Source organism: Amblyraja radiata, chromosome 4, assembly GCF_010909765.2.
Source record: "Amblyraja radiata isolate CabotCenter1 chromosome 4, sAmbRad1.1.pri, whole genome shotgun sequence".
Taxonomy (NCBI): Eukaryota; Metazoa; Chordata; class Chondrichthyes; order Rajiformes; family Rajidae; genus Amblyraja; species Amblyraja radiata.
The window spans coordinates 80,136,430-80,158,349 of record NC_045959.1 but is presented as its reverse complement, the minus strand read 5'-3'; the positions used below and the strand labels follow the sequence as shown (position 1 = coordinate 80,158,349).

Sequence of the window (21,920 nt, the reverse complement as noted above, 5' to 3'; positions counted from 1 at the left end):
AACCCTTTCAGCAACATGGCTGTTACATGGCACTACTCTGGAGCATTAGGGGGAGCTTCAATGCCCAAATTTCGGGGTGGGTTTCTGATGAAAAAGTGGGGGAGGACTGGTAAGCGAGAGGCAGAGACACAGAGACAGAAAGAGCAGAGACAGAGATAGACAGACAGAGACAGATAGAAAGACACGGACAGAGACAGGTACATGGATAGGACAGGTTTGGAGGGATATGGACCAAACGCAGGCAGGTGGCTTTGCAGTTTCTCTCCCCCTCTCGTGGGGTGAGGATTTAAGGGCCTGTCCCACTTAGGCGACATTTTCGGCGATAGCCTGAAAAGAGGTTGTCGCGTCGTGGTCGGGTCGTGACGCATGTAGCGGCGAGCGGTTGACGCGCGGTGTCTCCCTGTCGCCACAGGATTTTGGAATGTTCAAAATCCAGGGGCGACATTTTGGTGTCTCATCATGTTGTGCGCCTTGTCACACGCTGATGTACGCTGTCCTGCGGGTGACGCCCGGTTAGGGTTAGGGTTGGGGTTAGGGACTGTAAAATATTCTTCCTTCAATGCATGGATTTTAAACATTAATATATTAAAATTAATACAATAAAATCAATTGTGCAAATGAAAAGATGTCTGAACCGTTCAGTTTTATTTAGTATTGGTCCGCTTCCAGATCCAAATCACCGTCTTTAACTTTCCCTCTCCCCTCTATTCCCCTCTCCCGCCCCCATCCCTCCTTCTCCACACATCCCCTGCCATTTTCCCTTCCCTTCCCCCCCCCCCCCCCCCCCCCCAGCCCCTTCTTCCCTTCCCCCTCTTCCTCCTTCAGAATTTCACAGGGAAATATTTTTTTACGTTTCGCTGGCCCACTCACCCATTCCCACCAATGCCCCCCACTCACCTCTTCTTACTGTATTTCCCTTGCAACCACAAACAATGGAATATTTGTCCTTTCACCTCTTCTCTTCCCACCATCCAAGGACCTAAACAGGTGTAGCAACAAATTCCTTGTTGGGAAGATGGGATACATGCCCATCTTTAATTTTCTCTTTTAAAGTGTTTGGAATTTGTTAAAATTAGGGCGATTAATTGCTGGTTTGCTGTCTATGGGAATTCCTCAGCTTGATTAGTTGCAGTCTGCTAATAACATTACTGTTATTGGACACCGTAGCCAAAGTCAGAGTGAAAATTACCATTGAAAACAATTAACCTCATTGGATTATTTGTGGAGAGCTTTCTCTAATGCGAGCACTGTCAATTGCTACAACGTGCAAAATTCTGGTGAATTTATTTATGTGTAACCTTAAGGATTGAAGGCATAAAGTTATGTTTAATAGCACAAATATTACCTTCCACTATTGTTTTTCTGCAGTTAAAGCTGCATTTGAAATATCTCAGCAGTGAAGATTACAAAAATCAAGGTACACCATTTCAAAAACGACACAATATGAACATTTGAATTCCTTATCTATTAAGCGATGTTTTTAAACATCATCAATCTCTGACAATGGGTAGTCCTTTTTCAGTTGATACTACCAATAAATATTCAAACTAAATTTTCTCCTCTAATTTTCTCTTTAAGAACTAACTTTTCACGTGGAAAATCACTGGTGCAAACTAATGTCGCCAGTTACTAAACTTCAATGTTCTCAGAAGACGACACATTAATACTTCTCACTTTTTTTGTACATTATTGATCAGTATTCTTTGTACACCTATATTTTTTGATAAAAATACATCTATTGATAAAAGATTGTTATTTGTTTGTCTTACCTGAAAATTAACTCTCGGACATGGTTTTAGAGGTAAGCTGGTGCCTATTCTCCGAATAATACTACGAGATGAACCATATGGTTTATCTGACCAGAACAGCTGCAACTGGAAGAATAAAAACGTTTTACAATTCTGAGGCATGCATTCCTGATAAATTATGCAGGAAATCTCTAGACAGCTTGTTTTTAAGCCATAAAATTGCAACAAGATGCAAGAGTAGTAAAAATGCACTCGGAGACAAAAGGACACAAAGTGCTGGAGTAACAGCAGGCCAGGCAGTAACCCCAGAGAACATGGTCAAGGTGACATTGAGTCGATACAATAGAACTTTATTTATCCCAGGAGGGAAATTGGTCTGCCAACAGTCATAAAACACAACAAGATGCATGAAACATGAAATTAAAGTGACGAGTGGAAAGTCCAGAATTGGGCATGTGCAAAGATTGGGGTGGGGGGGAAAGAGTCTGTCTACCCCACAACAGAAGGGGGAGGAGTTGTACAGTTTGATAGCCTGAGGGGATTGAAGGCTTTGTGGCCAAGTTTGTGGATGATACGAAAATAGGTGGAGGGGCAGGTAGTGTAGAGAAAGCAGGAACTCTGCAGAAGGACAGGTTGGGAGAGCGGGCAGAAAAGTGGCAGATGGAATATAACCATATAACAATTACAGCGCGGAAACAGGCTATCTCGGCCCTACAAGTCCGTGCCGAACAATTATTTTCCCCTAGTCCCATCTACCTGCACTCAGACCATAACCCTCCATTCCTTTCCCATCCATATACCTATCCAATTTATTTTTAAATGATAAAATCGAACCTGCCTCCACCACTTCCACTGGAAGCTCATTCCACACAGCTACCATTCTCTGAGTAAAGAAGTTCCTCCTCATGTTACCCCTAAACTTCTGTCCCTTAATTCTGAAGTCATGTCCTCTTGTTTAAATCTTCCCTACTCTCAATGGGAAAAGCTTGTCCACGTCAACTCTGTCCAGCCCTCTCATCATTTTAAAGACCTCTATCAAGTCCCCCCCTTAACCTTCTGCGCTCCAAAGAATAAAGACCTAACTTGTTCAACCTTTCTCTGTAACTTAGTTGCTGAAACCCAGGCAACATTCTAGTAAATCTCCTCTGTACTCTCTCTATTTTGTTGACATCCTTCCTATAATTGGGCGACCAAAATTGTACACCATACTCCAGAATTGGTCTCACCAATGCCTTGTACAATTTTAACATTACATCCCAACTTCTATACTCAATGCTCTAATTTATAAAGGCCAGCACACCAAAAGCTTTCTTTACCACCCTATCTACATGAGATTCCACCTTCAGGGAACTATGCACAGTTATTCCTACATCCCTCTGTTCAACTGCATTCCTCAATTCGCTACCATTTATCATGTACGTCCTATTTTGATTTGTCCTGCCAAGATGTAGCACCTCACACCTATCAGCATTAAACTCCATCTGCCATCTTTCAGCCCACTCTTCCAAATGGCCTAAATTTGTCTGTAGACTTTGAAAATCTACTTCATTATCCATAACACTACCTATCTTAGTATCATCTGCATACTTACTAATCCAATTTACCACACCTTCATCCAGATCATTGATGTACATGACAAACAACAGTGGACCCAACACAGATCCCTGAGGCACCCCACTAGTCACCTGCCTCCAACCTGACAAACAGCCATTCACCATTACTCTCTGGCGTCTCCCATTCAGCCACTGTTGAATCCATCTTGCTACTCCTGCATTTATACCCAACAATTGAACCTTCTTAACCAACCTTCCATGAGGAACCTTGTCAAAGGCCTTACTAAAGTCCATATAGACAACATCCACTGCTTTACCCTCATCAATTTCCCTAGTAACCTCTTCAAAAAATTCAAGAAGATTAATCAAACATGACCTTCCAGGCACAAATCCATGTTGACTGTTCCTAATCTAAATGGGGTGAGAATCCAGAAATCGGGGATGCAAAGGGACTTGAGAGTGCTGGTGTAGGATTCCCAAAAAGTTAATCTGCAAGTCGTATCGGTAGTAAAGAAAGCAAACTCAATCCTAGCATTTTTTCCCCAAGAGGGCTTGTATACAAAAACGGGGATGTAATGTTGAGATTCTATATAGCGTCGGGAAGGCCGCATTTGGAATATTGTGAGCAATGTTGGGCACCATATCTGAGGAAGGATGTGCTGGCTCCGGAAAAGGTCCAGAGGAGGTTTACAAAAATGATCCCAGGAATGATGAGCATTTGTCAGCACTGGGCCTGTACTCGCTGGGGTTTAGAAGAATGAAGGGGGACCTCATTGAAACATACAGAATAGAGAAAGGCTTGGAAAGAGTGGATGTGGAGAGGATGTTTCCATTAGTGGGAGAGTCTAGAACTAGAGGTCATAGCCTCAGAATTAAAGGACGTTTTTTTAGGAATAAGATGAGGAGAAATTTCTTTAGTCAGAGGGTGATGAATCTGTGGAATTCTTTGCCACAGAAGGTTGACCAGCCAAGTCAGTGGATATTTTTAAGGCAGATTAGTACAGGTGTCAGAGGTTACGGGGAGAAGGCAGGAGAATGGGGTTAGGAGGGAAAGATAGATCAGCTATGATTGAATGGCGTAGACTTGATGGGCCAAAATGGGGGGGGGGGTGTTGATAGGCAAATGATTAGAAAAAAAAGGCTATGACCTGCCACGCTCTGTCCTGTCTCCCCTTTTCCAACTTTCTTCACTCCCCCCTCCCTACAATCAATCCGAAGAAGGGTCTCAATCCAAGATGGCACCTATCCACATTCTCCAGGGATGCTGCCTGATGACCAGCTGAGTTACTCCAACATGGTTTCCTTTTATGTATTAACCAGCATCTTTGTTGATTGGTTGTTTCTACACATTCTACTGGGAGTTTGCATGCAACACAAACTGCCCAAAGTTTGATTCCCATGTGTAGGTATAAAGCTACAGATACACTTTCTTAGTTCAAAACACAAAACTTGAGAAATAAAGCACATAAAACTTACTGAGCTCATGTTGACTCCGGCATATTCCAGGAACATCTTAATCATCTCAAGCAGGAATAAAAACATCAGGGCAACATCACAAGTTTTCAATCCACATTAAGTAGGTGTTTGGAAGCTTTAAGGAGTCCCATAGCTCAACTGACAGGTACAAAGCAATATATAGGTAAGCAATATTTTCTAAAATTAAACAAGACATTATTTTTAAAAACAAAAGAAAATGGTTCAATTTGTAACATAAGGGCATTACAATATACATATAGCCTTCCTATTGCTAATCAGAGTGCAGTTGAAAGAGAGGTTGACCATTAAAACGAAATGGATCGGAAGGTGTTGTCGTTATATAGCTCTACCATGAGTACTAAACAATACAAGCTAAAAATATGTAGGTGAAATTTAGGTGAAATGAAATAAGTTTGTGAAATTTAGAACTGACATTAGTCCATTAAAATAACATACAATTATAGTTTACTTGAGTACAAAGACAGCATATAGAAATGATCAATATTCACAAATTCTGTCCCATACTGGTCCACAGAAGCCCGAAAATCTTTGTGTTAATTATTTTCAATTAAATGTTTTTATAGTTTCTCAATGTTTAATCTTACCGTATACATTTAAACTTTTTAATATTCTGTAGTGTTCAGTTATTCCTGTTCTGGCTTACTTGCCACGGTATCAGGTACAGTGCTGTAAAAAACGAACACGCGTCGATTGTTTCTGAAGGCAAAGAACTATGACAAAAATCACAAACCAAGGCGCATACCTTGAAGTGTGCAGTCTAAACAAAAAATGTATGGGAGTCACGTGTTAGTAATCATAAATTAGTATGACACCTGTGTTCTCTGGACATTACCACTTCAGAAGAACATGTAGCATATTTGAGCCGTATTTTCGCTTTATATAAAATATAACTATTTATTCCAAAGTAATCAATACACCAAAATAACATTAGCAATTTGAATTATTGAATACATAAAACTGTCAAAAGGATCTGTAAACTGTTCTTAAAGTTTTACAAATTATAAATTCTCCCAGATTCTAATCATGCAGAAGGATTGGGGAGGGGCGGGGGTGAGAAGAGGGGAATTCGTGCACAGATTTATCGCTCCTTCCTTGGGGAGATATGTTTACATTAGTGACTTTCATTAAAGATGGTCGCAAAACAGATTTGAGATCCGGCATTGGATGTGTCAGTTAATTTTAAAATATCTCATTTTCAAATGAACATCGACCGCTTAACACTCCGTATATTTCCCGTTAACTATAAAAGGACAATCTTTAACTCATCGAGTGAAGGACAAATACGTGGAAGTGAATGTGCTGTCATTAACAGCACACAATAGCAGATTTAAATTATTAGGGAATCTAATTTTAACTAAGGGCCTATCCCACTTAGGCGAGTGCAGGAGACTCTGTGCTTGCCTCATGATCGCCACATGGTCGATATATATTCGCTGGTGGTCTCTGGCGAGTCTCCTTCTGGTCGCGAGGAGTTCCCGCATTCTGGGAACTAGTCGTGGCCTCAGTATGGTCGCAGCAAATTTTTCAACATTTTCCACAAAATAAAATGACCAAAAATTGGTCACCATGGAAAAAATCGATACTTTTGTAGTCGTAGGTGCAGCGGTAGTGGGGTCGCCATGTAGTTGTAGGTAGTCGAGGTAGCCGTGGGTAATTTTAGTTAATCTCCCTTGCTGACTGGGCATTTGTGGCGCGTAAGCAAGAGTTTTCAAAACCAAGGAAAACCGACCGGTAATGTTAAATGCCCGACAAACTTCTGGCTTATTAAAAGTTGTCTGGCTTCTTAAAAGTGTCTCCACTCCCTCTCCTTCCTCTCTTTCCCCCCCCCCCCCCTCCCCTCCCCATCCCCTCCAGCAGATCGCAACCTTCGCACCAACCAACAAAATAACACATCAAAAGAGCCCAGCTCTAAAACTGGGAACTTGGAATGTCCGGACAATGTCCGGCCTCTCTGAAAACCGACAGGACATCAGCGATTCCAGGAAAACAGCTGTCATAAACAACGAGAGAGACTCAACATAGACATAGCCACCCTTCAGGAAACAAGGCTGGCAGACTCGGGCAGACTGAAGGAGAAGAAGCACACATTTTACTGGCAGGGGAAGGACTCTGACAAGCCCAGAGAGCAAGGTGTAGGCTTCGCAGTAAGGAACAGCCTGCTGAACACGGTGGAACCAGGCAGTAATGGCTCAGAGTGAATCCTGACTCTCCGCCTCAACACCACCGCAGGCCGAGTCACTCTTGTCAGCGTGTATGCCCTGACACTGTCCTCCACATCAGACACAAAGGACGAGTTCTATGAGAACCTCGCATCCATCATCAGCAGCAAGGAAGAACTTGTTCTTCTGGGCGACTTCAACGCCAGTGGGCGCAGACCACGAATCATGGTCTTCCTGCCTTGGGTAGTTTGGTGTGGGCAAAATGAATGATAACGGACAGCTACTGCTTGAGCTGTGCTCTTACCATGACCTGTGCATCGCCAACTCGTACTTCCAGACAAAGCCCCAGCACAAGGTTACCTGGAGACACCCCGCTCAAAGCATTGGCATTAACTGGATCTGATCCTAGTCAGAAGTGCTGTCATCAAGAACGTTCACCACACACGTTCCTACCACACTGCAGACTGCAACACAGACCACTCCGTGGTGTGTTGCAAGATCAGGCTACAACCAAAGAGGTTTTACTGTACCAATAAGCAGGGGAACCCCCGCATCGATGTCAGTAAGATGCCTGCAGGTTATAACGAGAAGAACCTGCAGATCCTCAGGGCTACCAGGAGCACGGTTCAGCAGACTGCCAGGCGTTGTGCCAATGACCACTAGACACAGCTTAGTGAGGACATCCAGACGGCCGCCATAACAGGGAACATCAAGGGAATGTACGATGGCATTAAGAAGGCACTAGGACCAGTCCAGAGCAAGACAGCCCCCCTCAAATCCTCCACTGGGGAAGTAATCAGACAAATGCCAGCAGATGGAGAGATGGGGGAACACTACTCCGACCTCTACTCGAGAGAGAGAACACTGTATCCCCCTCAGCCCTTGATGCCATCGAGTGTCTGCCGACCATGGATGAGTTAGACGCAGAGCCGACAATAGAAGAGCTCAGCAAGGCCATTGTCAGCCTGGCCTTTGGCAAGGCCATTGACAGCTTGGCATTAGGCAAGGCCCCAGGCAGCGACGGGATTCCCCGACCAGATCAAGCTTTGCAAGACTACCTTACTGCTTCCTTTGTACGAAGTCCTCTGCCAGTGCTGGCAAGAAGGAGCTGTACCTCATGACGAGGGATGCCTCGATCATTACCCTCTACAAGAACAAGGGCGAAAGAAGCGACTGCAACAACTACAGAGGCATCTCCCTCCTCAACATCGTCGGCAAGGTCTTTGCTCGGGTCATCTTGATCCGCCTGTAGAAGCTGGCAGAACGTGTCTACCCAGAGTCACAGTGCGGTTTCCGAGCTGGAAGGTCAACAGTAGACATGGTCTTCTCCCTTTGCCAGCTCCAGGAGAAGTGCAGAGAACAGCGGATGCCCCTGTATGTTGCTTTCATTGACCTCACCAAGGTGTTTGACCTCGTCAGCAGAGATGGCCTATTTAAGGCTCTGCCAAAGATCGGCTGCCCACCAAAACAGTAGAGCATGATAGAATCCTTCCACATCAACACGAATGGCAGTTTCTCGGAGCCCTTCGACATCCGCAGTGGCGTCAAACAAGGCTGCGTCCTCGCTCCCACACTCTTTAGGATTTTCTTCGCTCTGCTCCTGAAACATGCCTTCGGGGATATACCTGCGTACTAGATCAGATGGCAGGCTCTTCAACCTCACCCGCCTCAGAGCAAAGACAAAAGTACGTGAAGCTCTCATCAGAGACATGTTGTTTGTCGACGACGTGGCAATTGTGTCCCACACCCAGCAGGAACTAGTCACTGATGGACCGCTTCTATCGGGCATGCAAGGACTTCGGGCTGACCATCAGCCTGAAGTAGACGAACATCTTGGGGCAGGATACAGAGGTGCCGCCTGTCATCACCATCGACGACTGCAAACTTGATGCCGTCCATCAGTTCACGTACCTCGGCTCCACCATCACTGACAACCTCTCCTTGGACACAGACATTGATAAGAGGATCGGGAAGGCAGCTACAACTCTCGCTCGCCTCACAACACGAGTGTGGACCAACCCCAAGCTGACAGTGAAGACAAAGATAGCAGTCTACAACACCTGTGTCAACAGCATGCTGCTGTACGGCAGTGAGACATGGACTACATATGCCAGGCAGGAGAGAAGACTCAACACCTTCCACCTGAGAAGCATCTACCGTATCCTGAGCATATCCTGGCAAGACCGTGTCCAACGCCGAGATCCTGTCTCGCTCCGGCCTTCCCCGTATGTACACTCTACTCAGGCAGCGCAGACTGCGGTGGCTGGGCCATGTCCACCGCATGGAGGATGGCCGTATTCCAAAAGACATCCTCTATGGAGAGCTGACATCTGGGAGGAGAACCATCGGCCACCCCCAGCTACGTTACAAGGACGTCTGCAAGAGAGATATGAAGGCGCTCGACATCGATGTGGAGTCCTGGGAGAGCCTTGCAGCTGACCGCACAAGGTGGAGAGGTACCCTGAACCAACATCTCAAAACGGGGGAAGAGAAACTGTTGAACACAGCGGCAGACAAGAGGGCAGGCAGAAAGGAGCGCTGCAACTTCAACAAACCAGAGACCTCACACAAATGTGACCTTTGCGACAGAGACTGTCACTCCAGCATTGGTCTCTTCAGCCACAGGTGACGCTGCTCTAGCCGAGGTTTGGAGCAAGCAGCCAACAACTAGGATGCATCACGCATGGTCAGCCTGGCCTTTGGCAAGGCCATTGACAGCTTGGCATTAGGCAAGGCCCCAGGCAGCGACGGGATTCCCCGACCAGATCAAGCTTTGCAAGACTACCTTACTGCTTCCTTTGTACGAGGGGGCCTACTAACCGTACACTGTGCTAGCCGTCTTAACCTTCCTGTTCATCGCGGTGTGTGTCTGTATCACCTTGGCTTTGCACCGTGTGAATTTCAGACAGCGCTCCCCCGATTTCCCTCCCTTCATTTGCGATGTGTGTGTGTGTTCCACGCTTGACACTCGCCGTTCAACTTCCCAGTTTTTCAGCAAGTGCCGCGAGCTTGACACTCCCGGCAGTCCGCTGAAAAATCGCCTAAGTGGGACAGGCCCTTAAACCCCTTTTAGTTTTAAGCCACTTAAAAATACGCAGGCTCTTTGAAACCGGATAGACATGTGATCTCCAACAATTTTAGTAATGACCCACGCACTATGCAACTAAATAAATGATTAGATTACCGCAACCGTACACTGATCTGGAAAATGAATGACATTATCATAGATATACATAAAAATACTGGAGTAACTCAGACTGGTCTGATGAAGGGTCTCGACCCGAAACGTCACCTATTCCTTTCCCCCAGAGATGATGCCTGGCCCGCTGAGTTACTCCAAGATTGTGTGTTGATTTCCGGTGTAAACCGGCATCTGCGGTCCCTTCTTACACACAATAACATGATTATGTTCAGCCACAATAAGCGGGTCTCTACTTTCGTTTCTGGTGCGTATGGAACAAAATGTTCAAAGTATTAACTGCAAGTGAAGGCCAACCTGGTGCCTGTCACGGCTCAAGAGGACAGAGAGACGCCACGACCCCGGTCAGTGCGCAAGGGTAGGTCGAAGACCAAGAGCCCCGAAATGTGCGCTAAACTGAACAAAAGATAGACAGAACAAAAAGCCGGAGTAATTCAGCGAGTCAGCCAACATCCCTGGAGTAAAGGAATAGGTGACGTTTGGGGTCTAGTCCTGAAGAACGGTCTCGACCCGAAACGTCATCTATTCCTTCTCTCCAGAAATGCCACCTGACCCGCTGAGTTACTCCAGCTTTTTGTGCCTATCTTTTGTTCAGTTCAGTTCCTTCCTGCACACTGAACTGAACAAGGTCCCGTCGAGACCGCATGTCCGTCAAATTGAACAAAGTCTGTTGGAAGGAACTGGGGATGTGGGATTACACCAACGCCAGACACCAAGTGCTGGAGTAACTCAGCGGGACAGGCAGCATCTCTGGAGAGAAGGAATGGGTGACGTTTCGGGTCGAGACCCTTCTTCACACTAAGAGTCAAGGGAGGGGGAGAGGGACTAAAGAAGTTCAGTAAGTATTCTCTCGGGTCAGTAACAGAACTTACTTCTGGAAAAGAGGAACGTGGATCAAGCTCTGCGGAGTGAAGGTTGTTCGTGCGAGTGATGAGCGAGTAATAAGTGAGTGAGTGAGTGACCGGTCGCCGCCGGTTCGAGCGCCGCGCCAACGTCGCCGCGCACGCGCACCAGCCTCGGCGTACAAAGCCGCGGCCACATTCTCGGAGATTGAACACGTTCAAAGTATTTTTCATAATTTTTAAATTATCATTATTCAAATAAAATAACAACCCGACATTTAAAAACGCACGAACTCCCTTGATTCTTTTCAAATGTATATAAAACGTAGAGCAATAAGATGAGACCTAATTGGTTGACTGTGGGAGAGCCGATGGACCAATGAGGGTCCGGGACTGGGTTGAGTGGAGGGTGGCGCTGGGCCGACCTGGGCCGAGTGAGTGAGTGAGCAGCCGGTGGATGTTGTGAGGCTACTCGTGCAAGGGATTGGCGCTGCGGTTACATTCGCGCTGTTTCATTCACTCGCTGTCGGTTCCAGCTGTTGTGCTTTGTTGTTGACAGCGAACCGATTAACGGTCAACAAGCGTTTTAAATCGGTTCGATACCTTGAGCGTCTGATTTCAAAGGTGCGTGGAAGCTATGGCTGCTGGAGGTTAAACAGGGAGCTCCACTAGGGCCGAGGACTTTAGCCTGAGTCGTTGTCAGGCCTGGTTTCGGTGTCCCTTCAGGCTGGATTGTTATGTTAAGTCTGACATATTGTTTAGGTTCAAATATTATCCAGGCAGTGTATTACTTGTGAAAGTTAGTGCAATTATCGTTGACTTTAAGCTTTTTTTCATTCCACAGATCCTGCTTGACCCTCTGAGTATTTATCCCATATATATTAATCTGGTTATTTTAAACAACTTTTTGAAGTTGAGGTTAACCGATTCAGTGAGGATGAACGAGAACTGTTTTGAAAATATATGTCTTGAACAGACTGTTTCCTATAATATTGTTTGATAGGCATCCCTCTGTATTTTATCCAGTCATGCAAAATTATAGTTGATATTACATAAACATTGCTTAAACTGTATACAAGCAAAATGTTTATCATTTTCAACCAATGATGCCTATATTAAAACTGGCATAAATTTAACTTGAAGTGCTGTGAATACATAATCTGACAAAGTTGACTAAACTAATCATGAATGCATTGATGTGCTCTTACTTTTTACTATGCGCTTTACAGTTCATTGCTTAAACGTATGGCATAACGGATGGTGACACAATGAATGGGGAGCCTGATGCACTAGCTGTTGTAAACCAGCTACAAGATTTAGCAGCTGACCCCTTAAACAGGCGAGCAATTGTACAGGATCAGGGATGTCTACCTGGGTTGATCCTCTTCCTAGATCATTCAAATCCTCAAGTTGTGTATTCTGCATTATTGGTAAGTAGCAATCCATTTCATTAATGTCATTCAATTTTCAAAACAATCACTGGTAAATCCACCTGCCCAAAATGTATTGACATTTGCAGTTGCTTCATGACCCTTTCGGACCCTTAGAGCAATGATGGAGAAATCACATGTGAGTGAATAAACCGTAGAAAGTGGCACACAAGGTACTTTAAAAATAGAATTTGGAATGGTTAGGTTTTTAAGTAGGCATGAATGACAAAAGCAAGGAAATCCTCGAAGTCATGTCCTGGGTCTTGGCATGTGTATAAAAACAGAAAAATAGGTGCAGGAGTAGGCCGCTTGGCCCTTTGAGCCAGCACTGCCATTCAATATGATCATGGCTGATCATCAAAAATCAGTACCCCGTTCCAGCTTTTTCCCCATATCCTTTGATTCCTTTAGCCCTAAGAGCTAAATCTATCTCTTGAAAACTTCAGATGAATTGGCCTCCACTGCCTTCTGTGGCAGAGAATTCCACAGATTCTCAACTCTCTGGGTGAAGAAATTTTCCTTATCTCAGTCCTAAATGGCCTACCCCTTATTCTTAAACTGTGACCCCTGGTTCTGAACTCCCCCGACTTCGGGAACCATTTTCCTGCATCTAGCCTGTCCAATCCTTCAAGAATTATATATGTTTCTATAAGAACCCCTCTCATCCTAAATTCCAGTGAATACAAGCCCAGTCTACCCATTCTTTCATCATATGTCAGTCCCGCCATCCCGGGAATTAACCTGGTGAACCTACGCTGCACTCCCTCAATAGCAAGAATGTCCTTCCGCAAATTAGGAGACCAAAATTGCACACAATACTCCAGGTGCGGTCTCACCAGAGCCCTGTACAACTGCTGTAGGACCTCCATGCCCCCAAACTCAAATCCTCTCGCAAAAGCCAACATGCCATTAGCTTTCTTGACTGCCTGCTGTACCTGCATGCTTACTTTCAGTGACTGATGTACAACCATACCCATGTCTCGTTGTACCTCCTATTTTCCTAATCTGACACCATTCAGATAATAATCTGCCTTCCTGTTCTTGCCGCCAAAGGGGATAACTTCACATTTATCCACATTATACTGCATCTGCCCACTCACCTACCCAAGCCACCCTGCAGTCTCATAACATCATCATCGCAGTTCACACTGCCGCCCAACTGTGTCATCTGCAAATATGAAGATGTCACATTTAATTCCTTTAAATTGTTAATATATATTGTAAATAACTGGGGTCCTGGCACTGAGCCTTGCGGCACCCCACTAGTCACTGCCTGCCATTCTGAAAAGGACATGTTAATTCCTACTCTTTGCTTCCTGTCTGCCAACCCATTCTTTATCCATGTCAATACCCTGCCCCCAAAACCATGTATCTAATTTTGTACACTAATCTTTTGTCTGGGACCTTGTCAAAGGCTTTTTGAAAGTCCAGATACACCACATCCACTGGCTCTCTCTAATCCATTCTACTTACATCCTCAAAAATTTCCAGAAGATTAGTCCTGCATGATGCTGACTTTAACTGATCCTGTCCCTGCTTTCCACATGCGCTGCTATAACACCTTTAATAATCGACTCGAGCATCTGCCCCACTACCAATGTAAGGCTAAATGGTCTACATAATTCACTGTTTTCTCTCTCCCTCCTTTCTTTAAAAAGTGGAGTTACATTGGCTACCCTCTAGTCCACAGGAACTGATCCAGAGTCGAGAGAACAGAACATTGGAAATTTTTGACCGATGCATCCACGTTTTCTAAGGCCTCTATTTCCAATTCTGTTCTAACAATTTACCTAACACCATTTCCAGCTGATAACTACTAGCAATCCTATTAAATATCTTCCAAAACCCCATGTGTAGAATATCAACAACTCTAATGTGCTTAATTCTCCTCCACTGATTAATCAAAAAACTTGGGTAGGGCCTGGACACTACCACGCTTTAACAAGTCCATTATTCCTTCAAATGGCAATGAATTGTGTCCCAAGTTATGACATCATAAACCTTCCTCGCCCTCAATGATTGGCCGGTTTCCCTAGTTTATGACTCATCGTTCTGTTCAACAGTTAACCCTCTAGTTCTCTGGTATTCAAAATGAAAAACATTATTTGTCTCTGCCACGAATTTGTAATTCTTTACATATCAATGGAGAATTGAAAGATTGTTTTAGAATTGTTCAATATTTTGGTTCTTGCTACACTCAGTGGCTTGGAATGCAACATTAGAGTTGTTGAATTTTGTTGTAATCATTGACACCATTCAAAGTTCACAATTTAACAAAATCCTGGTTTTCGGGCAAAACAAAAGCAGGTAGGTTTCACTGGTTTTCATGATTTTTCAAGGGTTCTGAACTTAAAGAAAGCTAACTTTGTGGGTATGAGACGTGAATTGGCCAAGATAGACTAGCAATTGATTCTTAAAGGGTTGGCAATGGAAGTCATTTAAAGACTGCGTGGTTGAACTACAAAAATTGTTCATCCCAGTTTGGCAAAAGAATAAATCAGGGAAGGTAGTGCATCCGTGGAAGCAAAGAGTAGGAGTAACGGGTCCTTTTCAGAATGGCAGGCAGTGACTAGTGGGGTACCACAAGGCTCGGTGCTGGGACCCCAGCTATTTACAATATATTAATGATTTGGACGAGGGAATTGAATGCAACATCTCCAAGTTTGCGGATGACACGAAGCTGGGGGGCAGTGTTAGCTGTGAGGAGGATGCTAGGAGGCTGCAAGGTGACTTGGATAGGTTGGGTTAGTGGGCAAATGCATGGCAGATGCAGTATAATGTGGATAAATGTGAGGTTATCCACTTTAGTGGCAAAAACAGGAAAGTAAACTATTACCTGAATGGTGGCCGATTAGGAAAAGGGGAGATGCAAAGAGACCTGCGTGTCATGGTACACCAGTCATTGAAAGTAGGCAGGTACACAAAAATGCTGGAGAAACTCAGCGGGTGCAGCAGCATCTATGGAGCGAAGGAAATAGGCAACGTTTCGGGCCGAAACCCTTCTTCAGACTGATAGGGTGTGGCGGGGAGAAGGAAGGAAAAAGGAGGAGGAGGAGCCCTAGGGCTGAGGGATGGGAGGAGACAGCCCGAGGTCTGAGGGAGGGGAGGAGACAGCAAGGGCTAACAAAATTGGGAGAATTCAATGTTCATGCCCGCAGGATGCAGACTCCCCAAGCGGAATATGAGGTGCTGTTCCTCCAGTTTCCGGTGTTGCTCACTCTGGCCATGGAGGAGACCCAGGACAGAGAGGTCGGACGGGGTATGGTAGGGAATGGGAGGGGGAGTTGAAGTGCTGAGCCACCGGGAGGTCAGGTAGGTTCTTGCGGACCGAGCGGAGGTGTTCGGCTAAACGATCGCCCGACCTCCGCTTAGTCTCACCGATGTAGATCAGCTGACATCTAGAGCAGCGGATGCAGTAGATGAGGTTGGAGGAGATACAGGTGAACCTCTGTCGCACCTGGAACGACTGCTTGGGTCCTTGAATGGAGTCGAGGGGGGAGGTAATGGGACAGGTGTTGCATTTCTTGCGGTTGCAACGGAAAATGCCCGGGGAGGGGGTGGGAGGGAAGGGAAGAATTGACAAGGGAGTTGCGGAGGGAGCGGTCTTTGCGGAAGGCAGACATGGGGGGAGATGGGAAGATGTGGCGAGTGGTGGGGTCACGTTGTAGGTGGCGAAACTGACGGAGGAATACTTGTTGTATGTGACGGCTGGTGGGGTGAAAGGTGAGGACTAGGGGGACTCTTACTTGTTGCGAGTGCGGGGATGGGGAGAGAGAGCAGTGTTGCGGGGTATGGAAGAGACCCTGGTGCGAGCCTCATCTATGGTGGAGGAGGGGAACCCCTGTTCCCTGAAGAATGAGGACATTTCAGATGCCCTGGTTTGGAACACCTCATCCTGGGAGCAGATGCAGCGTAGACGGAGGAATTGGGAGTAGGGGATGGAGTCCTTACAGGAAGCAGGGTGGGAAGAAGTGTAGTCCAGATAGCCATGGGAGTCAGTGGGTTTATAGTGGATGTCGGTCAGAAGTCTATCACCTGCGATGGAGATAGTGAGGTCCAGGAATGGTAAGGAAGTCTCGAAAATAGTCCAGGTGTATTTGAGTGCCGGATGGAAGTTGGTGGTGAAGTGGATGAAGTCAGCCAGTTGTGTGTGGGTGCAGGAGGTGGCACCAAAGCTCGTCGATGTAACGGAGGTAGAGGTCGGGGATGGGGCCCTGGTACGTATTGAACAAGGATTGTTCGACGTACCCGACAAAGAGGCAGACGTAGCTGGGGCCCATGTGTGTGCCCATAGCTACGCCTTATTTTTGGAGGAAATGGGAAGAGTCAAACGTGAAGTTATTGAGGGTAACTAGGCGGAGGAGAGTGTTAGTGGCTGGGTATAGGTTGCTTCTCTGGTCGAGGAAGAACTGGAGGGCTTTGAGACCATCCTGGTGGGGGATGGAGGTGTAGAGTGACTGAACGTCCATGGTGAAGATGAGGGGGTGAGGGCCTAGAGAATGGAATGCGCGGAGGCGGCGGAGAGTGTCTGAAGTGTCTTGAACATAGGTAGGAAGGGATTTAACCAAGGGGGATAGGATGGAGTCAAGGTATGTGGAGATGAGTTCGGTGGGGCACGAACAGGCAGAGACAATGGGTCTACCGGGAGAGTCAGGTTTGTGGATTTTGGGGAGAAGGTAAAATCGGGCCGTGCGGGGCTGGGGAACGATGAGGTTGGAGGCTCGGTTGGGCAGGGCGTGGGAGTTGATGAAGTCGGTGATGGTGCTAGAGATGGTGGCCTGGTGCTCGTCAGTGGTGTCATAGTCCAGGGGTAAGTAGGAGGAGGTGTCCGAGAGTTGGCGCGTGGCCACATTGAAAGTAGTATGCAGGTGCAGCTGGCAGTGAACAAAGCGAATGGTATGTTAGCATTCATAGCAAAAGGATTTAAGTATAGGAGCAGGGAGGTTCTACTGCAGTTGTACAGGGTCTTGGTGAGACCACACCTGGAGTATTGTCTACAGTTTTGGTCTCCTAATCTGAGGAAAGACATTCTTGCCATAGAGTACAGAGAAGGTTCACCAGACTGATTCCTGGGATGGCAGGACTTTCATATGAAGAAAGACTGGATAGACTCGGCTTGTACTTGTTAGAATTTAGAAGATTGAGGGGGGATCTTATAGAAACGTACAAAATTCTTAAGGGATTGGACAGGCTAGATGCAGGAAGATTGTTCCCAATGTTGGGGAAGTCCAGAACAAGGAGTCGCAGTTTAAGGATGAGGGGGAAGTCTTTTAGGACCGAGATGAGAAAAACATTTTTCACACAGAGAGTGGTGAATCTCTGGAATTCTCTGCCACGGAAGGTAGTTGAGGCCAGTTCATTGGCTATATTTAAGAGGGAGTTAGATGTGGCCCTTGTGTCTAAAGGGATCAGGGGGTATGGAGAGAAGGCAGGTACAGGATACTGAGTTGGATGATCAGCCATGATCATATTGAATGGCGGTGCAGGCTCGAAGGGCCGAATGGCCTACTCCTGCACCTATTTTCTATGTTTCCAGTAGGCCCAACATAAGGTTTGGGAATAGCACTGCATTTTCTGTCCTGGCACATTGCACTTTTCTAGACCTGAAATTGAATTCTATAGCTTAAGGTAATTTGATTTCTCTGTCTCTTTCAGTCATCCATCTGTGATATTGACACAGCTTCCTTTTTTTTCTTTCTGAGAGTGGAGGATATGATCAGCCTGACCTGCTGCTGGGCTTGCTTCTAAGGTCAGAGTATATGCAAAGGCTAGAAATACATTCCATGCATATGTAATAAAATATATTCCATTAGAAATAAGTATTTGGAGTAAACCAAACAATTGCAGATGCTAGAGTCTGAAGCAAAAAGAGAAATTGCTGGAAGTCGTCAGCAGATTGGCAGTGTCAGTGGGCAGAAGAACAGTTGACAGTTCATTTTGAACCTTTTTACAGAACTGGATGTGTGCTGCGAAGGAGGAAAGATGAACACTGTAAAAGAGACAGAGAGAAATCCTATTGGAGAAAGAAATTGAACGTTGAGGTGCACGATCCTGAAGTGCCAGTGAATTTGCACCTTTTCACTTTGGCATAAGGTCCTTGACACCAAACATTGACTTTGTTTCTTTGCTGCTTGTTTTGATGAATGTTTGTAGCATTTGCGGCTTTTATATGAGAAATAAGTAGTTCTTGATGGAGACAATCCAATGTTTTGCCACCATGATTGCATGTAGCATCTGCAGGCTAACTTTGTTTAATGTACAAGAGTATCTGAATTAGTCTGCTACAGCTTACTGTAGTTTCGCCATTTATCAATTCAGATCACCCTTGTTTTATGGCCATTTGGGTAGCAGAATTTTGCCCTTGCAGAAGTCACCACCTAAAAATTTGATATGGAAGAAAATTTCCCATCGAAACATTAATGTGGAGAGAAGAGAGTAAAAGTTCTTGACAAGGGCACAGGCTTGGGTTTATTATTGTCACGTGTACAGAGGCACTGTGACTGCCTCTTTGTTTTGCATGTTATACAAACAGATCAGATAATACCATACATAAATCCAATCGTCAAACTAAAGTACAATGGAGAGAGCAAAGGGGAAGATACAGAGCATAAATAAAGTATAGTTCTTATCGTTGTTGCACATTAGTTCCATGGACAAAGTTCAATGTGGTAGAGATGAATTGGACAATATCTGAGCTGAGAATGTAGCAACAAGAAAATGCAGATGCTGGTTTCCAAAAACACAAAAAGTGGTGGAGTAATCAGCGGGTTGGGCAGCATCTGGATAACATGGACAAGTGACATATAGGATCTGGACTCTTCTTCAGCTTATGGGATCCTATGGAAGGACCGATCAGAATCCTGATAAGAAAGGAAGAAGCTGTTGCACACTTTTAAGCTTCTGCACCTTCTGCCAGATGGGAGTAAAGAGAAGAAGGAATGACTAGGGTGGGACAATCCTTTGATTATGTTGACTTTTCTGAGACGGAATGAAGTAGAAATTGTGTCAATGACGAGAAGTCTGGTCTGTGTGATGGTCTGAGATGCATCTTCAATTCAACACAGTTTATTGCAGCTGCACCCAAACTAAACTGTGATGCAACATGATGTATGCTTTCTATGATGCATCTGTAAATCTTTGTAAAGTCATTGGAGGCATGCTAAATTTCCTCCGTCTCCTTAGGAAGTAGAAGTGTTGGTATGCTTTCTTGGCTGTCATGTCAGACTGCTTGGTCCATGACAAATCATTGGAAATATTAACACCAAGGATCTTGAACCTCTCAGCCATTTCAACTATCACCATTAATGCTGATTGAAACATTTACTCCACCATGCTTCCTGAAGTCGATGGATAGTTCCTTCGTCCTGCTGACATTGAGGGAGAGGTTATTGATCTGACAACATATTACTAAGTTCTCTTCATTGTTTGTGATCCAGCCCACCACAGTGGTGTCATTTGCAAACTTGTAGATGGAGTTAGAGCAAAATTTTGCCACTCATTTGTGAGTGTATGGAAAGTATAGTAGGGGACTAAGAAAGTATCCATGCGGGTAACCACTGTTAAAAATGATTGTGGGGGCGGTATTATCACCAATCCTCACAGATTGTGGTCTGTGGACCAATGGCAGAGGGGGATGGTGATTGTTGGGTCTGGGAGTTTGGAGATTTTGGTCGGCTTTATGATGTTGATTGCAGAGCTATAGTTGATCAATGGGAGTCTAATATAGGTGTTGTTGTCTAAGTGTTAGAAACATAGAAAATAGGTGCAGGAGTCTGCCATTCGGCCCTCCGAGCCAACACCGCCATTCAATATGATTGTGGCTGATCATTCAAAATCATACCACGTTCCTGCTTTCTCACCATATCCCTTGATTCCTTTGCCCTAAAAACTATATCTAAGGTAGACACAAAATGCTGGAGTAACTCAGCGGGACAGGCAGCATCTCTGGAGAGAAGGTATGGGTGACGTTTCGGGTCGAGATCCTTCTTCATACTTCAGAGCTATATCTAACTCTCTCTTGAAAACATCTAGTGAATTGTCCTCCACTGCCTTCTGTGGCAGAGAATTCCATAGATTCACAACTCTCTGGGTGAAGACGTTTTTCCTCATCTCAGTCCTAAATAATCTACCAGGGCTCTCACTTAACTTTTTTTTCTCCGTTGCCTGTCGGGCAACCTTGGCAGCTTTTTAGGCTGCCAAATGACAGTTTAGGTGGTCATTTAAGATGGCTTGCATGACGCGTGCGATAATGTGCTCGGACGAAGTGCGTAGTTACCAGTCGGAGTTATGCTCAATGAAGCATTCACATATTATTTCTGCATCAAATAAAGTCACAAACTAAACATATTCACCAATCAAGACATGATATATACCACAATGACATGCAGCAAAATTATAATACAGTATCTCAACTCTTTTTACACGTTGCAATTTATGCAATTTTTATTATTTCTTGTGGTTGGATTATTCAGCGTATAGTCAACTTGTGTCAATAAATCCTGGACCATGACAACATATATGCTTAACCATGCAGATTGATGCAAGCATGTTTTCTGTGAAGGACCGAAAATTATCATGACATTGCCATAGCATGGGTCGTTATTGCTATTGGTACAGAAACACCCTCGCTTCCCACATAATTTATCCACAACAAAATATACAGGTTGCAAGAAATTTTCTAAAGGCATTTTATGATAATAGCTGTTAAAACTGACTATACCCATCTGATAGGTTAAACATTACACTAACTAACAAGAGATGGCCATAGGACATAAATGCAGCAAATGTTCTTTTGGTAATATATTTAAAGGTGTCAAGATGCCACATTACCGGACATTCAGATTAGATGTTCAAGAAGGAACTGCAGATGCTGGAAAATCGAAGGTACACAAAAAAACTGGAGAAACTCAGCGGGTGCAGCAGCATCTATGGAGCGAAGGAAATAGGCAACGTTTCGGGTCGAAACCCTTCTTCAGAGTCTGTTTCCTTCGCTCCATAGATTCAGATTAGATGTATGTGTTGTGAATAGCAATGAAGATCCCCAGTATGTAAGCAACAAACGAAAAAAAATTTGTTGATAACCGCTTTTTCGATCATTCCCACTTCAGAATTAACGTTAAAATTTCAACTGAAATATCTCCTGACCAAATTTGTGATGTATAGACTGACTGTAGAAGTAAAACCTGGATAAATCCAACGTATAGTTGTGAATGTTGCTCATTAAATGACTACAGTACTGATACTCCATATTAAGAGCATTGATTTGCCGTTAAAAATGAATTCTGTAATAACGTGTCAACGGTAGCACTGACAATCGAACACTGCGGTTTTAATGTTTCACGTGTTCACAATTTAATTAATCCATCTTTATGGATTAAAACAAATAATAACATTGGGAATTAAAACATAGAAACATAGAAATTAGGTGCAGGAGTAGGCCATTCGGCCCTTCGAGCCTGCACCGCCATTCAATATGATCATGGCTGATCATCC

General features: G+C 44.8%; 2 protein-coding genes across 5 annotated transcripts in view; one reads left to right on the top strand and one right to left on the bottom strand.

The window, feature by feature from the left end:
- The window catches only part of mtfr1 (mitochondrial fission regulator 1), a 46,256-nt gene extending 35,058 nt beyond the window's left edge, over nt 1–11,198 (bottom strand). The window contains exons 1-4 of one of the 4 annotated variants that reach the window (XM_033019803.1): nt 11,029–11,198; nt 5,383–5,464; nt 4,778–4,915; nt 1,770–1,874 (exon numbers count right to left, since the gene is read on the bottom strand). In XM_033019803.1, the coding sequence (XP_032875694.1) occupies nt 1,770–1,874; nt 4,778–4,843 (171 nt within the window). In that variant the 5' untranslated portion in view covers nt 4,844–4,915; nt 5,383–5,464; nt 11,029–11,198. Of the gene's footprint in view, nt 1–1,769; nt 1,875–4,777; nt 4,916–5,382; nt 5,465–6,675; nt 6,695–11,028 lie in introns of those variants that run through there. The other 3 variants (XM_033019800.1, XM_033019799.1, XM_033019801.1) reach the window with 3 other exon arrangements.
- A 196-nt stretch (nt 11,199–11,394) lies between these two features.
- armc1 (armadillo repeat containing 1) overlaps nt 11,395–21,920 on the top strand; it is a 38,389-nt gene continuing 27,863 nt past the window's right edge. The window contains exons 1-2 of the mRNA XM_033019798.1: nt 11,395–11,622; nt 12,228–12,428. Of these exons, the coding sequence (XP_032875689.1) occupies nt 12,267–12,428 (162 nt within the window). The 5' untranslated portion in view covers nt 11,395–11,622; nt 12,228–12,266. The remainder of the gene's footprint in view (nt 11,623–12,227; nt 12,429–21,920) is intronic.